The 24200-nt window shown below is 39.7% G+C and overlaps 1 protein-coding gene across 6 annotated transcripts in view; it reads right to left on the reverse strand.

Moving 5' to 3' along the window:
• The window catches only part of LOC126458384 (CD109 antigen-like), a 260318-nt gene that overhangs the window by 33400 nt on the left and 202718 nt on the right, over window positions 1-24200 (reverse strand). For 4 of the 6 annotated variants that reach the window (XM_050095369.1, XM_050095366.1, XM_050095368.1 and 1 more), the window contains 4 exons: window positions 20465-20684; window positions 15130-15310; window positions 9152-9354; window positions 2884-3036 (listed from right to left, as the gene is read on the reverse strand). In XM_050095369.1, coding sequence (XP_049951326.1) covers window positions 2884-3036; window positions 9152-9354; window positions 15130-15310; window positions 20465-20684 — 757 coding nt within the window. The remainder of the gene's footprint in view (window positions 1-2883; window positions 3037-9151; window positions 9355-15129; window positions 15311-20464; window positions 20685-24200) is intronic. The other 2 variants (XM_050095367.1, XM_050095371.1) reach the window with 1 other exon arrangement.

The following is a 24200-nucleotide window of genomic DNA, read 5'->3' on the forward strand; positions in this document are numbered from 1 at the left end:
CAGTGCAAATGTTCTTTTTACGGATGAGGCTTCATTCCAACGTGATCAAATTGTAAATTTTCACTATCAACATGTGTGGGCTGACGAGAATCCGCACACAATTGTGCAATCATGGCATCAACACAGATTTTCTGTGAATGTTTGGGCAGGCATTGTTGATGATGTCTTCTCAACAACAGATTCGGTGACCGGGGATGGATTGGTAGAGGCAGACCAATTCCATGGCCTCCACGCTCTCCTGACCTCAACCCTCTTGACTTTCATTTATGGGGGCATTTGAAAGCTCTTGTCTACGCAACCCCGGTACCAAATGTAGAGACTCTTCGTGGTCGTATAGTGGATGGCTGTGATACAATACGCTATTCTCCAGGGCTGCATCAGTGCATCAGGGATTCCATGCCGTGGAGGGTGGATGCAAGTATCCTCGCTAACGTAGGACATTTTGAAATTTCCTGTAACAAAGTGTTTGAAGTCACGCTGGTACATTCTGCTGATGTGTGTTTCCATTCCATGATTAATGTGATTTGAAGAGAAGTAATAAAATGACCTCTAACATGGAAAGTAAGCGTTTCCGGACACATGTCCACATAACATATTTTCTTTCTTTGTGTGTGAGGAATGTTTCCTGAAAGTTTGGCCGTACCTTTTTGTAACACCCTGTAGATGCATGCATCTTCACGAAGTATCACTCACTGTGATTGCAGGTTTTAAGAGTTTTGAGGTTCATGATACAGAAATAAAAAGTGTACAAAATAAAAAAATGAAGAGGTAAGAGAGAGTTACAAAGAAGTAAGAGGAATTAAGACAGAAAACACAGACACAAGTGGTTTGGACACATAGCAAGGATGGAACCAACAAGAACAGCTTGAGTAAACCTGGAGAGAAAATGAAGGGATTCGGTGGGTAGGAAGACCAAGAACACCCTAGATGGGCATTACGAAGATGGACATGCAGCAAGAGTGGGAACACTGAATGATGACATGAACAACTGGATTTATCTTGATAGGAACATAAGGAGGCAGCTGTGCACATCATCGAGGAAAGCAGAGCTGTTAAATGATGATGATGATGATAAATGTTGCTACGGTTTATTTTATAAGCTGCTTCACAGTCTGCAATTTTCAATAAACATAAAATGCCTACTGGACTATCTACTTACACTGAGGTGACAAAAGTCATGGGATAGTGATATGCAAACATAAGGATGGTGGTAATATTGCGAACACAAGGTACTGTATTACAGTGGCAGACCTGTCATTTGTACTCGGATGATTCACGTGAGAAGGTTTCTGACATTATTATGGCAGCTTGATGGTAAATAACACACTATGAAAGTGAAATGGTAGTTGGAGCTAGAAGCATGGACCATTCCATTTCGGAAACTGTTAGGGAATTAAATATTCCGAGATCCACAGTGTAAAGGGTGTACCAAGGAAACTAAATTTCAGGCATTACCTCTCACCACAGACAACGCAGTGGTTGAAGGCCTTCACTTAATGACTGACAGCAGCAGCATTAGCCGACAGTCGTCAGAGCTAACAGACAAGCAGTATTGCGTCAAAAAATTGCAGAAATCAATGTGGGACATACGAGTGTCTCCGTTAGGACACTGCGGCAAAATTTGACTTTAATGGGCTACGGCAGCAGACAACTAACAGAGTGCCTTTGCTAACAGTACGACATTGCTTGCAGTACCTCTCCTGGGATCACAACTGCATCACTTGGACCCTAGTTGACTGAAAAACCATGGCCCGGTCAGACGAGTCCCGTTTTTAGTTAGCAAGAGCTGATAGTAGGATTCGAGTGTGGTGCAGGCCCCATAAAGCAACGGACTCAAGTTCTCAACAGAGCTCTGTGCAAGCTGGTGGTGGATCCATAATGGTGTGTGCTGTGTTTACATGGAATGGACAGGCTCCTCTGGTCCAACAGAACCGATCACTGACTGGAAATGGTTATAATCGGTTACTGGGAGGCCATCTGCAGCCATTAACAGACTTCATGTTCCCACACAATGATGGAATTTTTACGGATGGCAATGTGTGATTGGCTTTAAGACAACTCTGGACAATTCAAGGGAATGATTTGGCCACCCGAACTGCCAAACATGAATCCCATCAAACAGTTATGGAATATAATCAAGAGGTCAGTTTGTGCACAAAATCCTTCACCAGCAATACTTTTGCAGTTATGGCAGCTATACAGGCAGCATGGCTCATTATTTCTGCAGGGGACTTCCAACGACTTGTTGACACCATGCCCTGTCAACAATGGGCAAAAGGAGGTCTGACATGATATCAGGAGGAATCCCATGACTTTTGTCACCTTAGTGTAATCCACAATCAGTAACTGAAAAGTAGTAAAGAATACATCTGCAATGAAATTACAGCAAAATAAGTCAACTTACCTCATTGTGAGATGGAAGCTGATCAATAATCACAGTAAGAAATAATTTCAAGGTTCAGAACAAAATGTTCCATTGTCTGGAGACAGAGGAGCAAGAGACAAGAAGAATAAAGCAATCTTTACTGTCTATATTTATCTATCTCTCTGGTTATGACACTAATTCATCTGTACTTGTTGGTAAGTAATCCCTCTTTCTTTGAAGTTCCCTATTTTGTTGGATTAGACACTTTAATTTTTACTTTTGAAATTTCATTTCACAACTAACCTTACTTTTTAAATTTCATTTCACAATTAACCTACCACTTGCAATATCCAACATATCATTCAACAATCAAAAATATTTCATAAAAAACAGTAGATTGAGGAAGTCTGATAAGCTGCTCTGTGATATTGAATTGATTTTTAAAAATCTGTTTCACTTTCACCCAAAATAAATATCCATGTCAAATTCTTAAATTATATGAGATTATAACAGCTCACCTCACGCTTTTGGAGAATCATTGAATTCTGGCGATTAATATTGAAGATTACTGATCCGCCATTTTGGTATGTAATGTTTACTGCCATACTAGTTGAGCGGGAATTGATGTGCTGTGCCAGTTGAGCCAGCGCATGAAGGCCGACAACAGTGTCCTGCAAACCAAGTGGCATATAGTGATAATATTGTTCATAAGTGCAAATGTTTGTAACAAAAGCATCCATAAATACAAAGCTCAACAGATAAGTTCTTGTCCTCTCAATGAAAGAAACAGAAAAAAATAGTATAGTCACACTGACAAATGGTTGTATAATGGTGCATTTATGATACAAATGGTTGTATAATGGTGCATTTATGATGTGACTCGTTAAAGTCAGGCGTATAAAATATTCTGTGTTCACATTACATCAAATTAGAATAACAAACCTTCAATATACTGATGAAGGCAAAGGTGGTTTTCACCAAAAGTTGGAACTTCTATTCTTATTTGTCACAGCAAGATTATCGAGAATATTTTGTAAAAGGGCATCATTGTGAGAAACTCTGCTTCTACTGTTTGTCCTTGATAAGTTGATGATTCTCACAGGGCTTTCAGGGAAGGCAGGAGGCATGCTTTCCCCTGCATTGGGACTGCCAAGGGGAGAGGAGTGGTGAGGAGAAGGCAGGTCAAGCTGCTTGCTCCTGGCACCAGTACCCTTAATGATGTGCACAGTAATACTCCGAGTCTAGGGGCAGTTTAATGTTGGCAGCACTCAGTGATAAATGAATATCTTTCCACTAGTGCCGATTTTCTCCACTTCTGGCGGCACCACTAAAATTGTCAAGTTATTGTGGACAAACAGTATGTGAAGGTCACTGACCACCTGAGGGATTTTTTAGAGTGTGGACATCAGTAAGGACCTGTGATAAAATTAATTAGAATTATATCCTGTACCACACAATGCAAAAATTCTCTCTCATGTTTGCTACTAGTGGTGGCAATTTTCACAAACTGTCATAATATGACAACAGAAATTACTTTTACTGTTACACATTCAAAGGTACATAGTTGAAACAGAAATTATCATTGTATCAGAGTTGAATTTTTTCAAGACATCAACACACTACATGGTTTATTCAAATATGAAACTTGCTTTGATATTTCTCTTAACAGAAACATAGCCTATTACAAGACAATCTTTTCTATGTTAATACACAGAAACAGGCACTTCAGCATCAACGTTTTATGGTATATGATGAATGATATATATAGAAAGAAGTCAGTACTCCTTTTTCCTGACTTTTATCCTGTATCTTCATAGGGTTGGTACGTTAATTTTAGATTTGTCAGTATTAGTGGTTGTGAAGGTGGCTGGATGCCCTTCCTGTTGTCACCCCTTCCCCAAAACCCCTCCCCTGGGAAAGAAGCTGTGTACCCCATCTGTCTTCATTTAGTGTTATCGGTATAAAGTAAGGGAATGTTTTCTAAATGTCTGTGAATCATGTAACTGAGGTGCAATGTGGGTAGCACTCTGATATTCACCAAAGGGTCTTTCCTTCTCATCCCGTGCAGTAAATCTCCCGTGACCTGCAGTACTGGGTAACTTTCCTAAAATATACCACTTTTCCTAGGTCTCTCCAGTCCTTTTCCTTCACCCCTCTTCCTTCCCTTCAACCCTTCTGTCTAAAGGAGGAGCCACTGGCTCCAAAAGCTTGGCAGTTACAACTGACTTTTATGTGGGTGTTCTGCTGCCACTTGGTGAGTAGATTTTTTATCTATCCAACTAAATATTTTGTTATATCTAAAAACAAAGATGACGTGACTTACCAAATGAAAGTGCTGGCAGGTCGACAGACACACAAACAAACACAAACATACACACAAAATTGAAGCTTTCGCAACAAACTGTTGCCTCATCAGGAAAGAGGGAAGGAGAGGGAAAGACGAAAGGATGTGGGTTTTAAGGGAGAGGGTAAGGAGTCATTCCAATTCCCTAAGGTAAGTCTTTCTGCTCCCGGGATTGGAATGACTCCTTACCCTCTCCCTTAAAACCCACATCCTTTTGTCTTTCCCTCTCCTTCCCTCTTTCCTGATGAGGCAACAGTTTGTTGCGAAAGCTTGAATTTTGTGTGTATGTTTGTGTTTGTTTGTGTGTCTGTCGACCTGCCAGCACTTTCATTTGGTAAGTCACATCATCTTTGTTTTTAGATATATATTTCCTACGTGGAATGTTTCCCTCTATTATAAATATTTTGTTAGAAACTATAGATACTTGTCACTGTTCATAATCTTAACAATAAAACAGTGACCAATCAAGAGATTCTTGAAAATCTCACACCATACATTGACACATCAAGGTGGTTGCTTATCCACGTCTTTCAGTGAGCATGGATTTTCAACTGACAAGTAGTGCACGTTGTGAAGACTGATTTGTCCACAGTCCAAACAATGCTTCAACCATACACAAAATCTTGCACAGAAACACCTCATCATTTTGCATTTTTTGTAGACATCATTTGGAAAACTGTAACTGATTCTGAAAACAACTGAATGAAGACGGTGATGCAAAATGTGAAAAGAACAAAATGTGTTTAAATGCAGCAGTCACAGAACACCCACTCACACTTACAGGCTGCCTTGTAATGACATGTGGATAGTGTGTTAGCAATACTAAACTGTTATTTGCATTTCTCTCATCATCTGCCATTATTTTTCACTGGCATACATTATTTTTCACATTTCCTGTATATTTAAATATGTTTATAATTTTTGGAAAGATAGATTGTGGGGTTTGGCATGATCAATATACCATTCAGCATATAAATGTACTGTTGCCCTAAGAGTTTGGGGATACTCACCCCAAATGAAAACTCTACCCACTTATTAGATGCTGTCATATACATTGTGAACCTCTGAAAAGCTTCGCAGCAAGTTAACTGATCATTAAAACAGCAGAGCACAGATTGACTGGCTTTAAGTATCTACAAACCACATCTGAGTTACTTGTTTGCTTACATTTGCGACAGAAAAGCAGATGTTTGCGTGACCTCTTCACCTGACAGTGGGGTAGCTGTTTAGGACACTGTTACCTTGTTATTATTTGGTCAAGTTTCGCGCATGTTATGCAGTTCAAATTCCCTTTGAAGTCTCTTTCAAAGACAAAGAAAAAATACATAGTTCCATTGAAAAAGTTGGTATCATAATTTGTCCACTAGGTGCATTAAAACTTAGTCTTAAAATACACCACATTTTCTATTATAACTTGGCAAAGGCTGCGTCTTGATATATTTACTCATCTTGAATATATTTAGAGTGTCCTGTCTCAGCTGCCTCCCCCTGTATACTGCAAGCCACAAGACGAGAGAAAGTTGCCAAATTCACAAGTGAGCACTGCAGATAGAACTGTTTGGCACCTTCCATGGCTACGGTGCACGGCACAGACACTCAGTTCATTTCACTACAGCTGAATAATCTGGACCACATAGATGAAGCAATCCATTCCTGAAGCCATTCAGCTTCTCATGGGCCACTGTATCAGAATTCTTAATAAAACTTTCTATGACTAATTATTTAATTGAATATAATAGGGAAACATTCCACGCGGGAAAAATATATTTAAAAACAAAGATGATGTGACTTACCATACGAAAGTGCTGGCAGGTCGATAGAAAAACAAACAAACACATACATACACACAAAATTCAAGCTTTCGCAACAAATTGTTGCCTTATCAGGAAAGAGGGAAGGAGAGGGAAAGCCGAAAGGATGTGGGTTTTAAGGGAGAGGGTAAGGAGTCATTCCAATCCCGGGAGCGGAAAGACTTACCTTAGGGGGAAAAAAGGACAGGTATACACTCGCACACACACACATATCCATCCGCACATACACAGACACAAGCAGACATTTGTAAAGGCCTTTACAAATGGATGGATATGTGTGTGTGTGCGCGAGTGTATACCTGTCCTTTTTTCCCCCAAAGGTAAGTCTTTCTGCTCCCGGGATTGGAATGACTCCTTACCCTCTCCCTTAAAACCCACATCCTTTCGTCTTTCCCTCTCCTTCCCTCTTTCCTCATGAGGCAACAGTTTGTTGCGAAAGCTTGAATTTCGTGTGTATGTTTGTGTTTGTTTGTGTGTCTATCGACCTGCCAGCACTTTCGTTCGGTAAGTCACATCATCTGTGTTTTTAGATATATTTTTCCCACGTGGAATGTTTCCCTCTATTATATTCAGTTAAATAATTTCTATGACTGATTTATTTCACTTATCAACCAACCCTTTAAGCCATATACTATCTGATCAATGGTATCTGGACATTCCTGCATAATGCAGAATTGACCTCCAGATGCCATATGGGGTGAACTTGTCAGTATAAAAGGAGATGGGGCAATTTTGTTATCAGTGGAGAACCAGTAACAGCAGAATGGATAAGTCAGGAGAGCTCTGTGACTTTGAAAGTGGACCAGCCATTGGATGTCACCAGAGTAACAAATCCATCAAAGAGATTTCAATCATCCTAAAGTGGCCACGACAACTGTCGGGGATGCGACTGTGCAGTGGAGATGTGATGGAACAAACACAGTTAAACAGAGAGCAAGCAAACCTTATATACTGGTTGAGAGGGACCATCAAGCATTGCAGAGAGCGGTTTGTAAAAGTATCATACTAAGTCAGCAGATGGAATCATTCGTGAGTTCCAAAGTGCTACCAGCAGTCCAGCCGGTACAATAATTGTGCACAGGGAGTTAAATACCCCACGGCAATCCAATGCAAGGATTTGGGTTTGCCGAATGCCTGAAGAATGTGATCTTCCATCGCGTGAAGTGCCAACAGTGAAGTATGGAGAAGGCAGTATAACAGAATGGGGATGTCTCATGGGCTAGTGTGTGGAACTCTTATTGTGATTAAGTAAACTAATTGCGGAAGGATATGAGCACATTTTACAGCATTGTGTACTGCACACAATAGAGGAGACGGCAATTGTATCAACACGACAATGCACCCTGTCATAAAGCAGCATCTCTGAGGCGAAGGTTTGTCGACAATAATAATTACCCCCTTCTCTTCTTTTGGCTGTTGAGGAAGAATGGGTTGCCATTCATCCCCAGACATTCCGACACCCCACCAAAAGTGAACCCAACACAGTTCAAGGCATCATAAAAGTGAAGGGTGGACACACCTCCCACTTATGTTGACTAATAGGCATCCAGATACTTTTGATCAGTTATATGTGCATATGCTTAAAAGTTTGTCTAGAAAGTTAATTTCAAGGGCAATTAGCAGAAGTTACAACAGTTTTGTGCTTGTAAGAAAAGTGCACGCATGCACACGCGCACACACGCGCGCACATTTACACTAAACTCTTGCTAAACTGGCCATTCCTCGCACGTATGGATTAGCGGAAGTGCCTAATTGTTGAGAATGTCTAAAATTTAGTATAAACACTTATGGATTGTACTTTATCAGATCAAAAGATACATTCATTTTTACAGAAAACTTAGTCCTCGAGTGTGTACAAGCGTATTAGTGTAACTCGACAGTCAGTATGAAACATGTTCCAAAGTTTTAGTTGTCACCACGATTATACGCGACGGTAGTATGCTTTATCACACAACGGCTTTACAAGCATTTCACAGGTCCTGCCACGTTTATGCTTGTTGCATGATGTTCTCCAGGAAGACGTCTCCAGCTTTGGCATCAGCAGTTTGAGATATCCTCATGTTCTCTCCTCCTATGTCCTCTTCTTCATCAGTTTCACTGTAACTTTCTTGTGACTTTATGATTACCCCCTTTTTGCTGAAGTTTGGTCACAAGTAGTTGCTCATTCAACACTGTTGCCAGCAACAATAGTTTTCTGCTAAGAACCCCAATTCAATTTACATCTAATTTCGAGTTCCTGCTAGAGATCTAACATAATGTGTTTCCCTTTAGAAGCCACAATAATGCTCCGTAAGGAAAGCCACAATTTCAAAGTGTACAGGAATGTTGAACACTATAGTTAACTAATAACATTGCTGCAGACGAAATTTCATAATTGTAGGTGTCATTTCAGGTTGATCGATTAGAAGCTGGAAGTGTGCCAGGTTACTGAGAGGCCGGAATACTGAGGGCCGTATTAGTGAGAGTTTAGTGTATGTGATTGTTGTAAGACAAACAGAATACCTAGAGAAAACCTACCACAATTGAGTCACATATTTAGCATTGTTATGGTGAATTATTAATTTTTCTCCTATGACAACATTTGGGCTGGATAAAAACCTTTACAGGTTTTCTGAGTGTTATATACTGTACCTGTGTAGAGGAAAATCCACCCTCTTCATTCTGTTGTGAAACCAACCATCTCAAAATTGGGAAAGAATCCGCAACATGATTGTTCAATAAGTACGTTAGAAGAGCATAAGATGTCATTTCAACATTTACAGAATTGGGTAGACTATGCCATGGGTTTTTCTCATCCTCTTGACCAAGGGATCTGCTCCACCACTTCATGTCACCTAAAATGAGATAGGCAGAGACTGTGATAACAGGTCACTGTGAACTAATGCAAAACATGAACAAACATCAACATAAATGTTACTGAGTAGGAGTTCTGCAGAAAAAAAAAGACTGTTGTAGCACAGTGACAAAAAAATCAGCAGTCTTCAATCACTATCTGCAAGCAACTACCCCATCACATATGGAGTAATAATAGCAATGGGTTATAAATGGGCACTTAATTTTCCAATCTGTATGACTGGCACAAACCATAGATTAATTTGATGCTAGTTACTTGGATGGTTCCTGCCAATGTAGTTCTTGTGGTTTCTGCTGTTGCTCTTAACACAAAAGGGTGAAGGAAAGGGTCAAGGGAGGGGAGGATGAAATGTAGCAAGGTGCAATAGCTCCACTTCCTTCAAACTAATTCTTTATTTTTATCTTTTATTTCATGCATAATAGATATACTATGAATATGTGAAATCTCCAATTTCTTATTCAAGCAGCATTTATCAAAACTTTATTATTCACTTCATAGTTTACAGACTGCTGATGACAGCAGTATAAACACTTCATGTAGAAATATTTTCTTTAATGACATATTCAAAATACATGATTCACTAAAACTACATGCCCTTCAAAATTCAACAACATTAATAACTGCAAGTTTTTCTTTCAAACAATGATGTCAGTTTTCTCAAAAACTTAGTATTTCAAAAGTTATCTTTATTGAAAATTGTCAATTTCTAGAATGTTCGACCTCTGTATTTTTATACATTATCCAACGAAGTAAAAACAAATTCCGTATTGTTCATCTTCGAATGTAGCAGCATTTCAATGTACTACGAAAATCCGACTGGCAAGACTGTTGCGGATGTTTGTCAACATGGCGAACTCTACGTATGGAATTTTTTCCTACCTGTGAGAAGAGATGGTTGCTAATAGGAACTTTTATGAATCGTGAATCACATGCAGTATTCTCTTCACCATAAGAATAATATGAATATAAACATTTTGCCATGTATTGTTTCATGTTTGCTGCAACTCGTTTAAATCCTGTCTGCCTAATAAACTACAAGACAACAGCAAACAAGGAAGAATATACATATCATGTCATGTTTATATTCGTTTTATTCTTATGCCTAATAGTGACACAGTCAGACATGAAGCACGGCACTTGATTAGATTTTTAAATCTAAGATGACTCTAATTTCTGTGCAGAATGTAATGTACTAAAGAGGCACCTGCAAAGATTTTGAAATGGAGAAAAATTTTCGCTAAACTCTCGTTCAGAACATCTTCTATCATACGCAGTCTATTATTTGGTTCTTGTTGATCGTTATCAAAGAAAGCAGCAGTGTTAAGTAACAACAAATAGCAGTCTCTTGCCATTGTTTCGCTAATGAGACGATTCCTCTCCTTTTTTTTTAATTGTAAGCGGCGGTAGCACGCACAAAAGCAAGCCATGCCGCGAGTGGCCACAGGTCGTAAACACTCGTTATCTGAACGTGACAAACAATGCATGACACAGTACAGTAATAGAGTGACGTAAACACCTAAAACAAAGAGAACGGTACTTAACAGATCAAAGAAAAATAAGCAAGGACCAAGCTCCACATCCAGTCAGCAACACAGACCTCTGTTTCCAAGCTTCCGCGAAACAAGAATGTGTATGACAAAGGTAATGATCAGTTAAAGACTTTGTGTTATTGAAACTGAGATTGCTAATTGCATTGACATGTCAAATAAGTGTTTTATGTCATGTTGGTAACACTAGTTCCCTCATAGTCAAACATTGAAGTGAAGCAACGTTAGGCCCAGCTAGTACTTAGATGGGTGACCGTTCGGGGACAACTAGCACTACACCTCACACTTTTTCTACGGATAATTATACTTTTTCCATCCTTAATGCATAATCTGTGGTCTATGAAAGAACTAACTTAAACATGAAAAACCAAAACGAAGCCTGGGTGGTTCTTGTGTGTGTGTGTGTGTGTGTGTGTGTGTGTGTGTGTGTGTGTGTGTGTGTGTTTTACTCTATAAGATATATCAAGCACAAATGTACCAGTCAAATTTTAAATAATGGCATTAATGGCTGATCTTCTGGGCTTGAAATTTTTCTGAGTGGCTAGCCCTAAGGTGTTCAATTTTGAATGAGAGCCAAACAATCCATGAATTAAAAAAATTCATTGAACATTCTCACATGTAACACAATTCATCATGTGGAAAAAAAAATTACTTTCAAAGTAATGCTTCTCAAACCTCAATCTGAAATACACTCCTGGAAATGGAAAAAAGAACACATTGACACCGGTGTGTCAGACCCACCATACTTGCTCCGGACACTGCGAGAGGGCTGTACAAGCAATGATCACACGCACGGCACAGCGGACACACCAGGAACCGCGGTGTTGGCCGTCGAATGGCGCTAGCTGCGCAACATTTGTGCACCGCCGCCGTCAGTGTCAGCCAGTTTGCCGTGGCATACGGAGCTCCATCGCAGTCTTTAACACTGGTAGCATGCCGCGACAGCGTGGACGTGAACCGTATGTGCAGTTGACGGATTTTGAGCGAGGACGTATAGTGGGCATGCGGGAGGCCGGGTGGACGTACCGCCGAATTGCTCAACACGTGGGGCGTGAGGTCTCCACAGTACATCGATGTTGTCGCCAGTGGTCGGCGGAAGGTGCACGTGCCCGTCGACCTGGGACCGGATCGCAGCGACGCACGGATGCACGCCAAGACCGTAGGATCCTACGCTGTGCCGTAGGGGACCGCACCGCCACTTCCCAGCAAATTAGGGACACTGTTGCTCCTGGGGTATCGGCGAGGACCATTCGCAACCGTCTCCATGAAGCTGGGCTACGGTCCCGCACACCGTTAGGCCGTCTTCCGCTCACGCCCCAACATCGTGCAGCCCACCTCCAGTGGTGTCGTGACAGGCGTGAATGGAGGGACGAATGGAGACGTGTCGTCTTCAGCGATGAGAGTCGCTTCTGCCTTGGTGCCAATGATGGTCGTATGTGTGTTTGGCGCCGTGCAGGTGAGCGCCACAATCAGGACTGCATACGACCGAGGCACACAGGGCCAACACCCGGCATCATGGTGTGGGGAGCGATCTCCTACACTGGCCGTACACCACTGGTGATCGTCGAGGGGACACTGAATAGTGCACGGTACATCCAAACCGTCATCGAACCCATCGTTCTACCATTCCTAGACCGGCAAGGGAACTTGCTGTTCCAACAGGACAATGCACGTCCGCATGTATCCCGTGCCACCCAACGTGCTCTAGAAGGTGTAAGTCAACTACCCTGGCCAGCAAGATCTCCGGATCTGTCCCCCATTGAGCATGTTTGGGGCTGGATGAAGCGTCGTCTCACGCGGTCTGCACGTCTAGCACGAACGCTGGTCCAACTGAGGCGCCAGGTGGAAATGGCATGGCAAGCCGTTCCACAGGACTACATCCAGCATCTCTACGATCGTCTCCATGGGAGAATAGCAGCCTGCATTGCTGCGAAAGGTGGATATACACTGTACTAGTGCCGACATTGTGCATGCTCTGTTGCCTGTGTCTATGTGCCTGTGGTTCTGTCAGTGTGATCATGTGATGTATCTGACCCCAGGAATGTGTCAATAAAGTTTCCCCTTCCTGGGACAATGAATTCACGGTGTTCTTATTTCAATTTCCAGGAGTGTATTTTCCTGTGACCTGCTAGAAATGTAAACAGTTGTAATGTCACACTCATTGAAAGCACTTTGTTGTATTGTATAGTCTCCATCCTAAAGCCTTTCGACACATTTTGCTGTTGTGTGTGCACTGTTTTGTCACTATAAATGGCACATTTCCTTTGCAACTAAAGTTTTATTTTGGTATTTTTCCTCATTTATGTTTTTTGCTGTAGTATTATTCTGCAGTAGTGGGCTAAAGTAAAATTCTTTGTTACAGTATCATTTCTTACCAGGCAAATTTACAAAACTTTAACTGAAAACTAAAACTAAAATTTCTGGAATTCTAAAAAGTTGTTGGGTTTCTCCCAGATTTTTCCTCGATGAACAATTTTCCCAGGGTGTATACACCCTGGATAGCAAATCTTTGGGCTCATTTATGTGTAATATGTTACATTTGTTTAAGCTAGAGGTCAACTGCCAGTCCCTGCAGTCTTCTGCAGGTCTTTCTGCATTTTGCTATAATTTTCTAGCAATGAAATTTCTCTGTATACAAAAACATCTGTGAACAGCCTCATGGAGTTTCAGACATATCCATTAGGTAATTTATACCAACTGCCTCTCCTAATAGTCATCAGGTTCATTTTCTCTGATATTTCAAAATATATTTGAAATTTCATTTTTGCAGTATGTAGTCGCAGCAATCCCAAGCAAATATTGTTCATCACGTCTTTCACTGAAGCGCAGTTTCAACAGAAAGCATCAGTTTGTTTCCCATTAGAAACAAAATTATTTTTAAGCCAGATTTTACATGCCCATTTGATAGAACAGTCTGTTTCGTCGGTACGTGTTAAAAGTGACATTAAAAAATAAAGTATAACGAGTACTCCAGCAGCAACCAAGCAGTGCTTCTGCGCGGTGGTAGCATCAGCAGTGACCGAGGCGCTGCTCATTCACTGCTGGAACACTGGTTTAATCTCCGTGTTTCGCTGTCCCTGTTAATACGTATAAAAAAAACAATAGCGCACTACACCCATTCAGAACGATTCTATTGAATAGGCACATAAAATTCCACTTTAAAAATAATTTTGTCTGTAATGAGAAACAGGTAGCTCCAGCTATATATTGCGAAGATGAAATTGCAGAGAAAATGTGCCTGACGACTCTTGGGAGGGACACCCTGTACATAAAAATCACTGAAAACACAGCTTCTTAGCTCTGAAGGACATTGTATAATGGTACAGCCTTCCCCAGGACTCATATGAAATGTCCGATATCACTTTTTTTTATATGCATCCAGATAGTTATCAGACAATTCAGTGCTTCCTGAGGCCTTATATGTGTGCACTCTGTCCTATATGATAAAAAACTTGATATTCATTGCGAAGGTATGTTCCATATTAATTTAGTACCAATCAACTGCTCAATGCGTAAAAAACACACAAATCCTATAATGTCAGATGAACGCAGTCTCCTTGCATCAATATTATAGAAGATTTGCCAGCTTCTGTCTACAAATCTGAGCTACATGTGTCAGAATATAATGTTTCAACGAAAGTAATCAATTTTTGAAAATGTATTGTAATTGGACAGGTAAAAACTCTATTCCCCAAGCAGCGGCAAGAAAACACACTTATAAAGATATAGAAATCTGCAAGCTTCTGGAGCCAGTGGCTCCTCCTCCTGGCAGAAGGGTTGAAGGAAACCTCACCAGTCCCTTTCCATCACCCCTCTTCCTTCGCCTTCCACCCTTTTGCCAGAAGAAGGAGCCATTGGTTCCGAAAGCTTGCAATTTCTGTACCTTTATACATGTGTTCTCCCAACTCTGATTGGTGAGTAGATTGTTTTGTTTTTTAGGTGTCACACAAATCCACTTTGTTTTTACTGACAGTACATGAAATAGAGATCAAAGTTGCATACATTACAAAATAGAAACTGATGTCAAAGCATGAACTCAGTAGTGTATAAACACTTATCATTAAGACAAGTATTGAGTGAAGATGTGGAATTATAACAAGTTATCTTAAAAGCAAAAAACTGTTGGGAAACATCAACTGAAGTAATTCTGACAAACTAAAAATTTCAACTGTGTTATGTTAAAGAATCTTGCTCTGCATAACTCTTACCTTCAGTCTTAGCCCTACTCTCTAGAATGTTGAAGGCAGCATCCTTGGCAGTATGGTCAGCAAGGTGGAGTGCATATGCCGTTATAGCTATGGCATAAGTGTCATTGATGCTATCTATGTTCCGCACAATGTACTCCACTGCCTTGTTGATGGTGTTGTGGTACATCTGCCTGTATCTCTGCTAAAAGAATACAGAAAATACTGTACTTCCATATTCATTCCAATTTGTGTGCAAGGAACATAAAAATGAGAAAGAGAAGATTTAAGGAGAACACTTTCAATGAGACAGAATAGTGGTCACTGAGCATATCCAAATAACGAAAGTAATAATAAAGTTTGTATTTATCTCATTAATTGTGTGTCACTCTCTCCTGATGTTGCAACAAGAAGGGTATAGTGAAAGCTCTCAAAACTGCACTCAAAGCTTGAGGGTCAAAAAATGAACTATTGTTTCAGGTTATGAATTTAAGACATGCTGATACCAGAGAAAGCACAATACAAGAGAAAATAAGATAAACAGAAAAATGGACAGTAGATGTAGACATAAGAGAAATGAAGACATGAAACTATGTTTTGTTAGAAACAGAATACCAGACCAGGAAGGATTGAGACTATAGGAAATGTAAGGCTGTTTTAACCATTTTTCCTTCATCTTCTATAACATTGTTTGCACTAGAAACAGGCATCTGGCTCAACATCATTCAGCTGATTTGTAAACAAATAACATTTCGCGCAGGTTTTGTCACTTTCTGAATCAAAACTGAATCACTTATTGCTAAAGGGGGATAACTCCTCAAAAGTTGAAAATGCAGATTTTGTCAGTTTAGGTTTCTTGAGACACAGATGCAGTTATTGGAACTGAAATGGGATGCCATCTTTGTTTTGCTGCTTGTAGAGAGTGGATTTAAATTTGTAATTTTTCTAATAAGTGACAACACCAGGAGAGAAGAAACTTCTGAAGTGTATTACTAATTGACAGTATCAAGTCTATATAGTAAACTGAAGATTTTGCCTATAACAGACGTGAATGAACATGACTGAAAAGTGACTAAAGCCAATCTTTTTTTTTTTTTTTTTAAATGTTCTGTATTCATTTATAAACTTAATACAGTGGTCAGTCGTCATTTGTAACAAATTTCCTATCACAAACAGTGAGTCATTTGGTTACTCTTTAAATGTATTTCATATCATGATAATCTACCATAATTTTTTGTGTAATAGTATGCTCCAGACATACACATATACTTTACATTATATTTATTGCATTCTAAATACTGTCATTCATTAGATGTAAGTTTTTCCCTTTCTTAAAACAATGGAAACTCCAGGTAGGAATATCAACAATGCCGGAAAAGATATATATTGCTACTTACTGAAATCTACATGTGCTTGTCTGCAACTTGATGTGCCTTCTTTACGGTAAGTGGCAATCTATCTTTTCCTACATTGTTTTTACCTTTCTTGTAACTTAAGCTCCTCAAAATACACTTACTTCCTCATTTATTTCCATAAGGGAATAACTCTGTCTGATGAAGAGCACAATACCAGCAACAAAAATTTTCCAAACTACTTACATCTAAATCTACGTCTACATCTACATTGATACTCTGCAAATCATACCCAAGTGCCTGGCAGATGGTTAATTGGACTGCCTGCACAATAATTCTCTGTTATTCCACTCTCAAACAGCATACAGAAAAAATGAACACCCGAATCTTTGTGTGCCAGCTCCGATTTCGCTTATTTTATCATGATCATTTCTCCCTATATAGGTTAAGGGTCAACAAAATATTTTCGCATTTGAAGGAGAATGCTGATGACTGAAATTTCATGAGAAGATCCCGCAGCAATGAGAAATGTCTTTGTTTTAACAATGTCCACCCCTAATCCTTTATCACATCCGTGACACTCTCTCCCTTATTTCTCTGCCCTTATTTCTGCCTTTATTTCTCTGCCCTTCTTTGAACATTCCCGATCTACTCTGTTAACCCTACCTGATAAGGATCCCATGTAATGTGGCAGTACTCTAAAGGAGGATGGAAAAGTGTGGTGTAGACAGTCTCCTTAGTGGATCTGTTGCATCTTCTAAGTGTCCTGCTAATACAACAGTATCTGTTTCGCCTTTCCCACAACATTTTCTATGTGATCTTTCCAGATTAAGTTGTTTGTGATTACAATTTCTAGGCAGTTAGTTGAATTTGTGGCCTTTAAATTTGATTGATTTATCATGTAACTGACATTCAACAGATTCCTTTTAGCACTCATGTAGATGACTTCACATTTTTCATTATTCAGGGTCAATTGCCAATTTTTGCACCATAAAGATATCTTTTCTAAATCTTTTTGCAATTTGTTTTGCTCTTCTGACGACTTTACAAGACAATAAACGACAGCAATATCTGGAAACAACATAAGACAGCAGCTTAAATTGTCTCCTAAATCGTTTATATAGATAAGGAACAGTAGGAGGTCTATAGTACTACCTTGGATAATGCCAGAAATCACTTCTGTTTTTCTCAATGACTTTCCATCAGTTACTACAAACTGTGACCTCTCTGATAGGGAATGATGAACCCAGCTGCATAACTGACATGATATCTCATAACCATGCAATTTGATTACAAGCTGCTTGTGAGGTATGGCATCAAAAGCCTTCTGGAAATTGAGAAATACAGACTCAAACTGAAATCCTTTGTCAATAGCACTCAACAATTTGAGTGTGTAAAGGACTAGCTGTATATCACAAAGATGATGTTTTCTAAATCCGTGCCGACTGTGTGTCAATAGAGTTTTCTTCAAGGTAATTCATAATGTTCGAACACTATATATATTGCTGCATATCAAACTTAATTACATGGGCCTGTAATTTAGTGGATTACTCTTACTGCCTTTCTTGAATATTTGTGTGACCTGTGCAACTTTCCAGTCTTTGGGTATGGATCCTTTGTTGAGTGAGTGGTTGCATGTGATTGTTAACTATGGAACTATTGCACCAGCATACTCTGAAAGGAACCCAACTGGTATACAGTTTGGACTAGAAGACTTGCTTTTATTACGCAATTTAAGTTGCTTCATTACTCTGAGGATATTTACTTCTAAGTTACTCATGTTGGCAGCTATTGTAGATACGAATTCCGGAATATTTACTCTGTCTTCTTTGGTGAAGAAATTTCAGGAGGCTATGTTTAGTAACTCTGCTTTACCAGGACTGCCATCAATAGTATTACCATTGCTATCGTGCAGAGAAAGCATTGACTGTGTCTGGCTGCTAGCATACTTTACATACAACCAGAATCTCTTTGGATTTTTTGCCACGTTTTGAGACAAAGATTTGTTGTGGAAACTACTATAAGTATCTTGCATTGAAATCCACATTAAATTTTGAGCTTCTGCAGATCGCGAATATTGGGGATTTTGCATTCATTTGAATTTCATATTTTTCTTTCATTGTTGTTGTCGTTTCTGCAACAGTGTTCTGATTTGTTTTGTGTACCATTGGAAAATAGCTCTACCATTTGTTAATTTGTTTAGTATAAATCTCTTAATTGCTGTCAATATTATTTCTTTCAATTCGAGCCACATCTGGTCTACACTTACATTGCTAATTTGGAAAGAGTGTAGATTGTCTTCCAAAAGCAACAAACATGACACCGGCGATTGTGTTTAGCCTATCTTTCTGAACACCATTAGATTTTTTCACAAAAAATTTGGCTGAACTTATTTCAGGCTTTAGTCAGCTTTCAGTGCCTATAATGATTTGCGCATCGGCACTTTCTGTTAGCACTTGGAGATACAATACTTTCCGAACACAGCTATGACACTTTACAACTGTTATACTGCCTAGATCTACTTTCTTCCTGTGTTTGACCTGCACCCTTTGAGACTTAAGCCCTTCTTGTGTTTTCCCGAGACCCTCTAACCTAAAAAACCACCCAGTCCATGTAACACGGCCCTCACTACCTATGCAGCTGTCTCTTGTGTGTAATGGACTCCTGCCCTATTTAGCAGAAACCGAAACTCTACCAACTTATGGCCGCAGTCAAGGAATCTGCAGCCCACATGGTCGGACAAGTATCGGAGCCTCTGATTCTGATAATATTAACCTTACCCATTCCAGCAAATGAATTGTTTCACACAGCAGAATGAGATTCACCATTACATTGTTAAACAAAGTTGTGGAATGATTTTTTTGTCCTCCTGAATAATTTATCAAATGTGAGTTGTCTCCTTTTAGAAATAAGTGATACAATTATGTTCTTCAAATGGTTTCAAAATTCTTTAGGATTCAACCAAATACAGATAGATAACATATGTATTTACCACTTGACAGCAGCCAGTCAACAAGCATAAAAAGTGTACAGTTATTAATCCCTTTACTTAACAATTTTTTTCCATTTATGTTCCAAAAAATTAAAGCTTTTTTTAACAAATGACATTATGTACAGCTATATAAGACAGCTTTTAAACAAAATTATGAAAATCACAAATAATAAAATCCTGCGTATACTTGTACACGGGACTTTGACCAAAATATCCTGAAACTTGAAGTCTTTTTTTTTAGTTTCTGGATAGCTGTGAAGTCTAACCATGTATTTCATAATGGTTTCTTGTGAACATATATCTTGGAGGAGCTGGCTTGAGCACAGTAGATGCATTTATATTTCACCACTTATGAGGACTTGTCACTCAAATGACAAAATTTCATCACTTTCAGTCTCCAATGAAGTAACATCATATTCTTCTTCACTTTCTGAGCTACTAAATTCTATGTCAAACTCAGTCCTGTTTTGAAAGCACTGCCAAAACAACAATGTAGGAGAGAGTCTGAGAGCACACATTTTGTTGCCGAGTATCCAAAGCTGCACACAGTAAAGACGACATCCAGCCTACAAATGTAATACCTGATGCTGTCTAGCAGCCAAACACTTAACTATCAGTGCTGAAATAGATATAAGTAGGGTTTTATTTTTCTGAACGTCTTTCTTAAGCTGCCTGAGATAATCTGGGTTAAAAGTTTGTGTCAAAACAATAAAAACAAGACAACAACGGCTTTTAAGTTTAGAGGTTAAATTTTCAGAATAATATATTTTGGGGAATGTGGAGAAATAGAAGACTGTACACTTACTAGGATACCAAAGAGGAAGACAGAATGAATCCCAGGACATGAGGGAGAAAACAGTAAAGACTGAGCAACTGTGAGTAACCGAACAATCTGAAGTTTGTAGGAACAGTTCACATCTTGTATGGCGCTGTTATTCACAGGAAAACTTACAAAATATTGTTTTTACCCTCAGCTGCTTTCTTATGTCACACATGTACACTGGGTCTGACTTACCTGGCTCTCAAGGAATGTAATGAGAGTGTACGCTGTAAGAGCCAGGCCCTTGGCTGCACCACCCTGCATGGCACTGTGGCTGACCTTGCCCACTTCTGGGAAGCTGCCGTCAGCAGCCTGGTTGTTTGACAACCATCGCAAAGCCTCTTCTATCACTCTGTCTTCCACAGGCACATATGACATTGCCTGACTGAATGACTTCGTTACATAAGCTGTCAGCCTGCAAAATAGTAATTTCCCAAATTACTACAAACACTTGCTCTTTATCTAAATGTAATTTACCTATTATCCTAATAACTTAGTCTACAGGTTCTCAAAATGTAGTCTGTCACAGTACTTTTTAACACAAAAGGTTATTATAGCACCACCCATATTTAAAGCATTCTCTCATTCTGAAATGCAGCTCATGGTTAAGACTTCCTAACAGATTAAAAATGTGTGTGGAACTAGAACTCAAAACCGGAACCTTGCCCATTTGCTGCCAATGCTATTACCAAGTCAGCTATCCTTTAATGAGTTGTGACAATACAACTTGCTTCTACTTTCCAAACTTCACAGATGCTCTCCCAAATAATTTACTCAACTAGCACTCTCAAAAGAAAGGGTGTAGTTGAAGACTGACTCAGCCATAGTACCAACTTCAAGCTGTAGGATTGGGTCCGAGTCACACTTGGAAAGCTAAGCTCGTAAGAGCACTGCCTGCAAAAGGCAAGGTTTCAGAAGAAAGTTCTGATCTGGGACACAAGTTTTAATCTGGCACAACGTATCAAGACAATACACACTCCACTGCAGTGAAAGATTCATTACAGAAACAACCCATAGGCTGCGGCTATGAATTTCTCCACAGTATCTATCTATGCTATTCAATCTGTATATTGAGCAAGCAGTAACAGAAACAAAAGAAAAGTTCGGAGTAGGTATTAAAATCCATGGAGAAGAAATAAAAACTTTGAGGTTTGCCGATGACATTGTAATTCTGTCAGAGACAGCAAAGGACTTGGAAGAGCAGTTGAACGGAATGGACAGTGTCTTGAAAGGAAGGTATAAGATGAACATCAACAAAAGCAAAACGAGGATAATGGAATGTTGTCGAATTAAGTCGGGTGATGCTGAGGGAATTAGATTAGGAAATGAGACACTTAAAGTAGTAAAGGAGTTTTGCAATTTGGGGAGCAAAATAGCTGATGATGGTCGAAGTAGAGAGGACATAAAATGTAGACTGGCAATGGCAAGGAAAGTGTTTCTGAAGAAGAGAAATTTGTTAACATAGAGTATTGATTTAAGTGTCAGGAAGTTGTTTCTGAAAGTGTTTGTATGGAAGTGAAACATGGATGATAAATAGTTTAGATAAGAAGAGAATAGAAGCTTTCGAAATGTGGTGCTACAGAAGAATTGTGAAGATTAGATGGGTAGATCACATAATTAATGAGGAAGTATTGAATAGAATTGGGGAGAAGAGGAGTTTGTGGCACAGCTTGACTAGAAGAAGGGATCAGTTGGTAGGACATGTTCTGAGGCATCAAGGGATCACCAATTTGGTACTGAAGGGCAGCGTGGAGGGTAAAAATCATAGAGGGAGACCAAGAGATGAATACACTAAGCAGATTCAGAAGGATGTAGGCTGCAGTAGGTACTGGGAGATGATGAAGCTTGCACAGGATAGAGCAGCATGGAGAGCTGCATCAAACCAGTCTCAAGACTGAAGACCACAACAACAAAGACCACCACAACAACAACAACAACACCTTTTTTTCCTAGAATGCTAGTCGAACACAGTATGACTGAGAACTTCTGCGAATTTTGGAAAGTAGCATACTGGTACAGGCAAAATTTATGTTGTCACAGAAAGTCATAACATATACCTGAGCAGCTCAGTCAATAAGAACATTATCCACTAGTGGCATCAGTCTGAACCTAGCTTCTACGATTCAAAAGAATATAGTCAACGATATACAGTATTTCTGTTTGGAAGTAGGTTCAACACTTTCACTTCCCTGTACCAAGTGCTGTTCTAATTCCCAAGAGTTTAAAACTATGTACAACATCAGGTCTATTCTGGACCTCACCTTACTGGCCACAGGCCATGCTCTTGCGACCAAGAAACTGTACACAACTCACCACCCACTTCATAGCTTCCATCTGCCATTATCTATTTTGCTTAGTGCACAGAAGCTCCTTTTGCCACACTAGCAACTCTGGGAAGAGGGATGTGGCGGACAACAGTTCGGCCACAGCTTACCGGTTGGTTTCAGTGAGAAGTTTCCACTCTGCACCAAAGTGTGCACTGTATTAAAATTTCTTGGCATATTAAAATTGTGTATCTGGTTAGCTGAGGAGGTAAGAGAGTTGTCAGCAAAATGTTAGGAAGAAGGTCTGAGCAACAACTAGGCATACAGGTTCAGTCTTTCAGTATATTTTATAACAGTAAATATTTTATACCAACATGAAGTTTCATGCAGCACTGAAAGATGTGCTTTAAAGTATCCAGATTTGAGCTGTAATGTATTACAGGCAGGACAGCCCACTGAACTTTTGCAAAGTGATTCAAATCAGCAGACTTCCTTTGATATTATTACATGCTTTTCTTCCATATGAAACTGCCCCAGCTTTTATCCAGTACGAGTTGAGCAAATTATGGAGTACCTGGCACAAAGTAAGTTGACAGATAGTTGCATAATCATCTCTCCTATTATGAACACAGCATTTTTTACCCCTTGTTTCTGGAGTTGTAAACTTAACATCACACAGGATTTATCCTTGGAGCCTATTACCAGTGGACTGAGCCCTACAGCTGCACTGCTGACTCATCTAGCATACTTGACTGAGTCTGAGAACACCTTGCCCATCAGAGAAACGTGTGTTGTTCACTATGCTTGAAATATATGTAAGTGAAGACACAAATGTAATAGTAAGTCCTTGTACAGATGCCTGGATCTTTGTAACAAACATACTCAATATTTTGACAACAGACCGAATTGCCACCAAGAGGCATGCTAAGGGACTGATGGCTGGGGAGTGTCTCTTCATACCTGTAGACATCTCCCACTCATTCCAAATGCCTACTAGTGGATCAGGCATTAGGCCCCAGGTCTATGCCTAGCCACCGTTCTTGACTCTATGCCATTCTGTCTAACAACCCCAGCAAGGCAAACTGCAAACTATAAGACAGACATTGGAACACTGGAGGTTCTGGAAAGAGAGGGAGACAGCCAACATGGCACTGGGGCTGCTAGTTATGTGGAAGGAGTGGGGAACACCCACAGTTATAAAGGGACACTGATCCCCCCCCCCCCCCCCCCCCCCCCCCCGATATCAGCCTGCCAACACACCTGATTGTGAAAACTCTTTCTGTTTTTGAAATGTTGCACCACAACAACACAGCCAATTGCCTGAGAACTTTTCAATCACGGTATACATTGTAGAAAAACTGAAGAACCACATCAAAAAGATAGAAGTATTTTCAGTCACAATGAGTCACCTTTTACAACTGAGCACCTGCAGCGCCACATTATTGTACAAGTCCGAAACTTTGGATGTTCATCTGAAATATTTCACATGATTTAAATGAAACTAGTAATTGCTTTGGATTGTAGTGTTCCTCAGTCCAAAGACTAATTGGTGCTGGTTTCTGTTGTAGGAGTGTCTTCACAGTTATGTAACTACTGAAACCAAGGTTCACTTTTACCTATATATTATACTCAAACCTTTGTTTCCTAAACCAAACTAATATCTGCCC

The sequence above is a fragment of the Schistocerca serialis genome, chromosome 2, assembly GCF_023864345.2.
Source record: "Schistocerca serialis cubense isolate TAMUIC-IGC-003099 chromosome 2, iqSchSeri2.2, whole genome shotgun sequence".
Lineage (NCBI taxonomy): Eukaryota > Metazoa > Arthropoda > Insecta > Orthoptera > Acrididae > Schistocerca > Schistocerca serialis.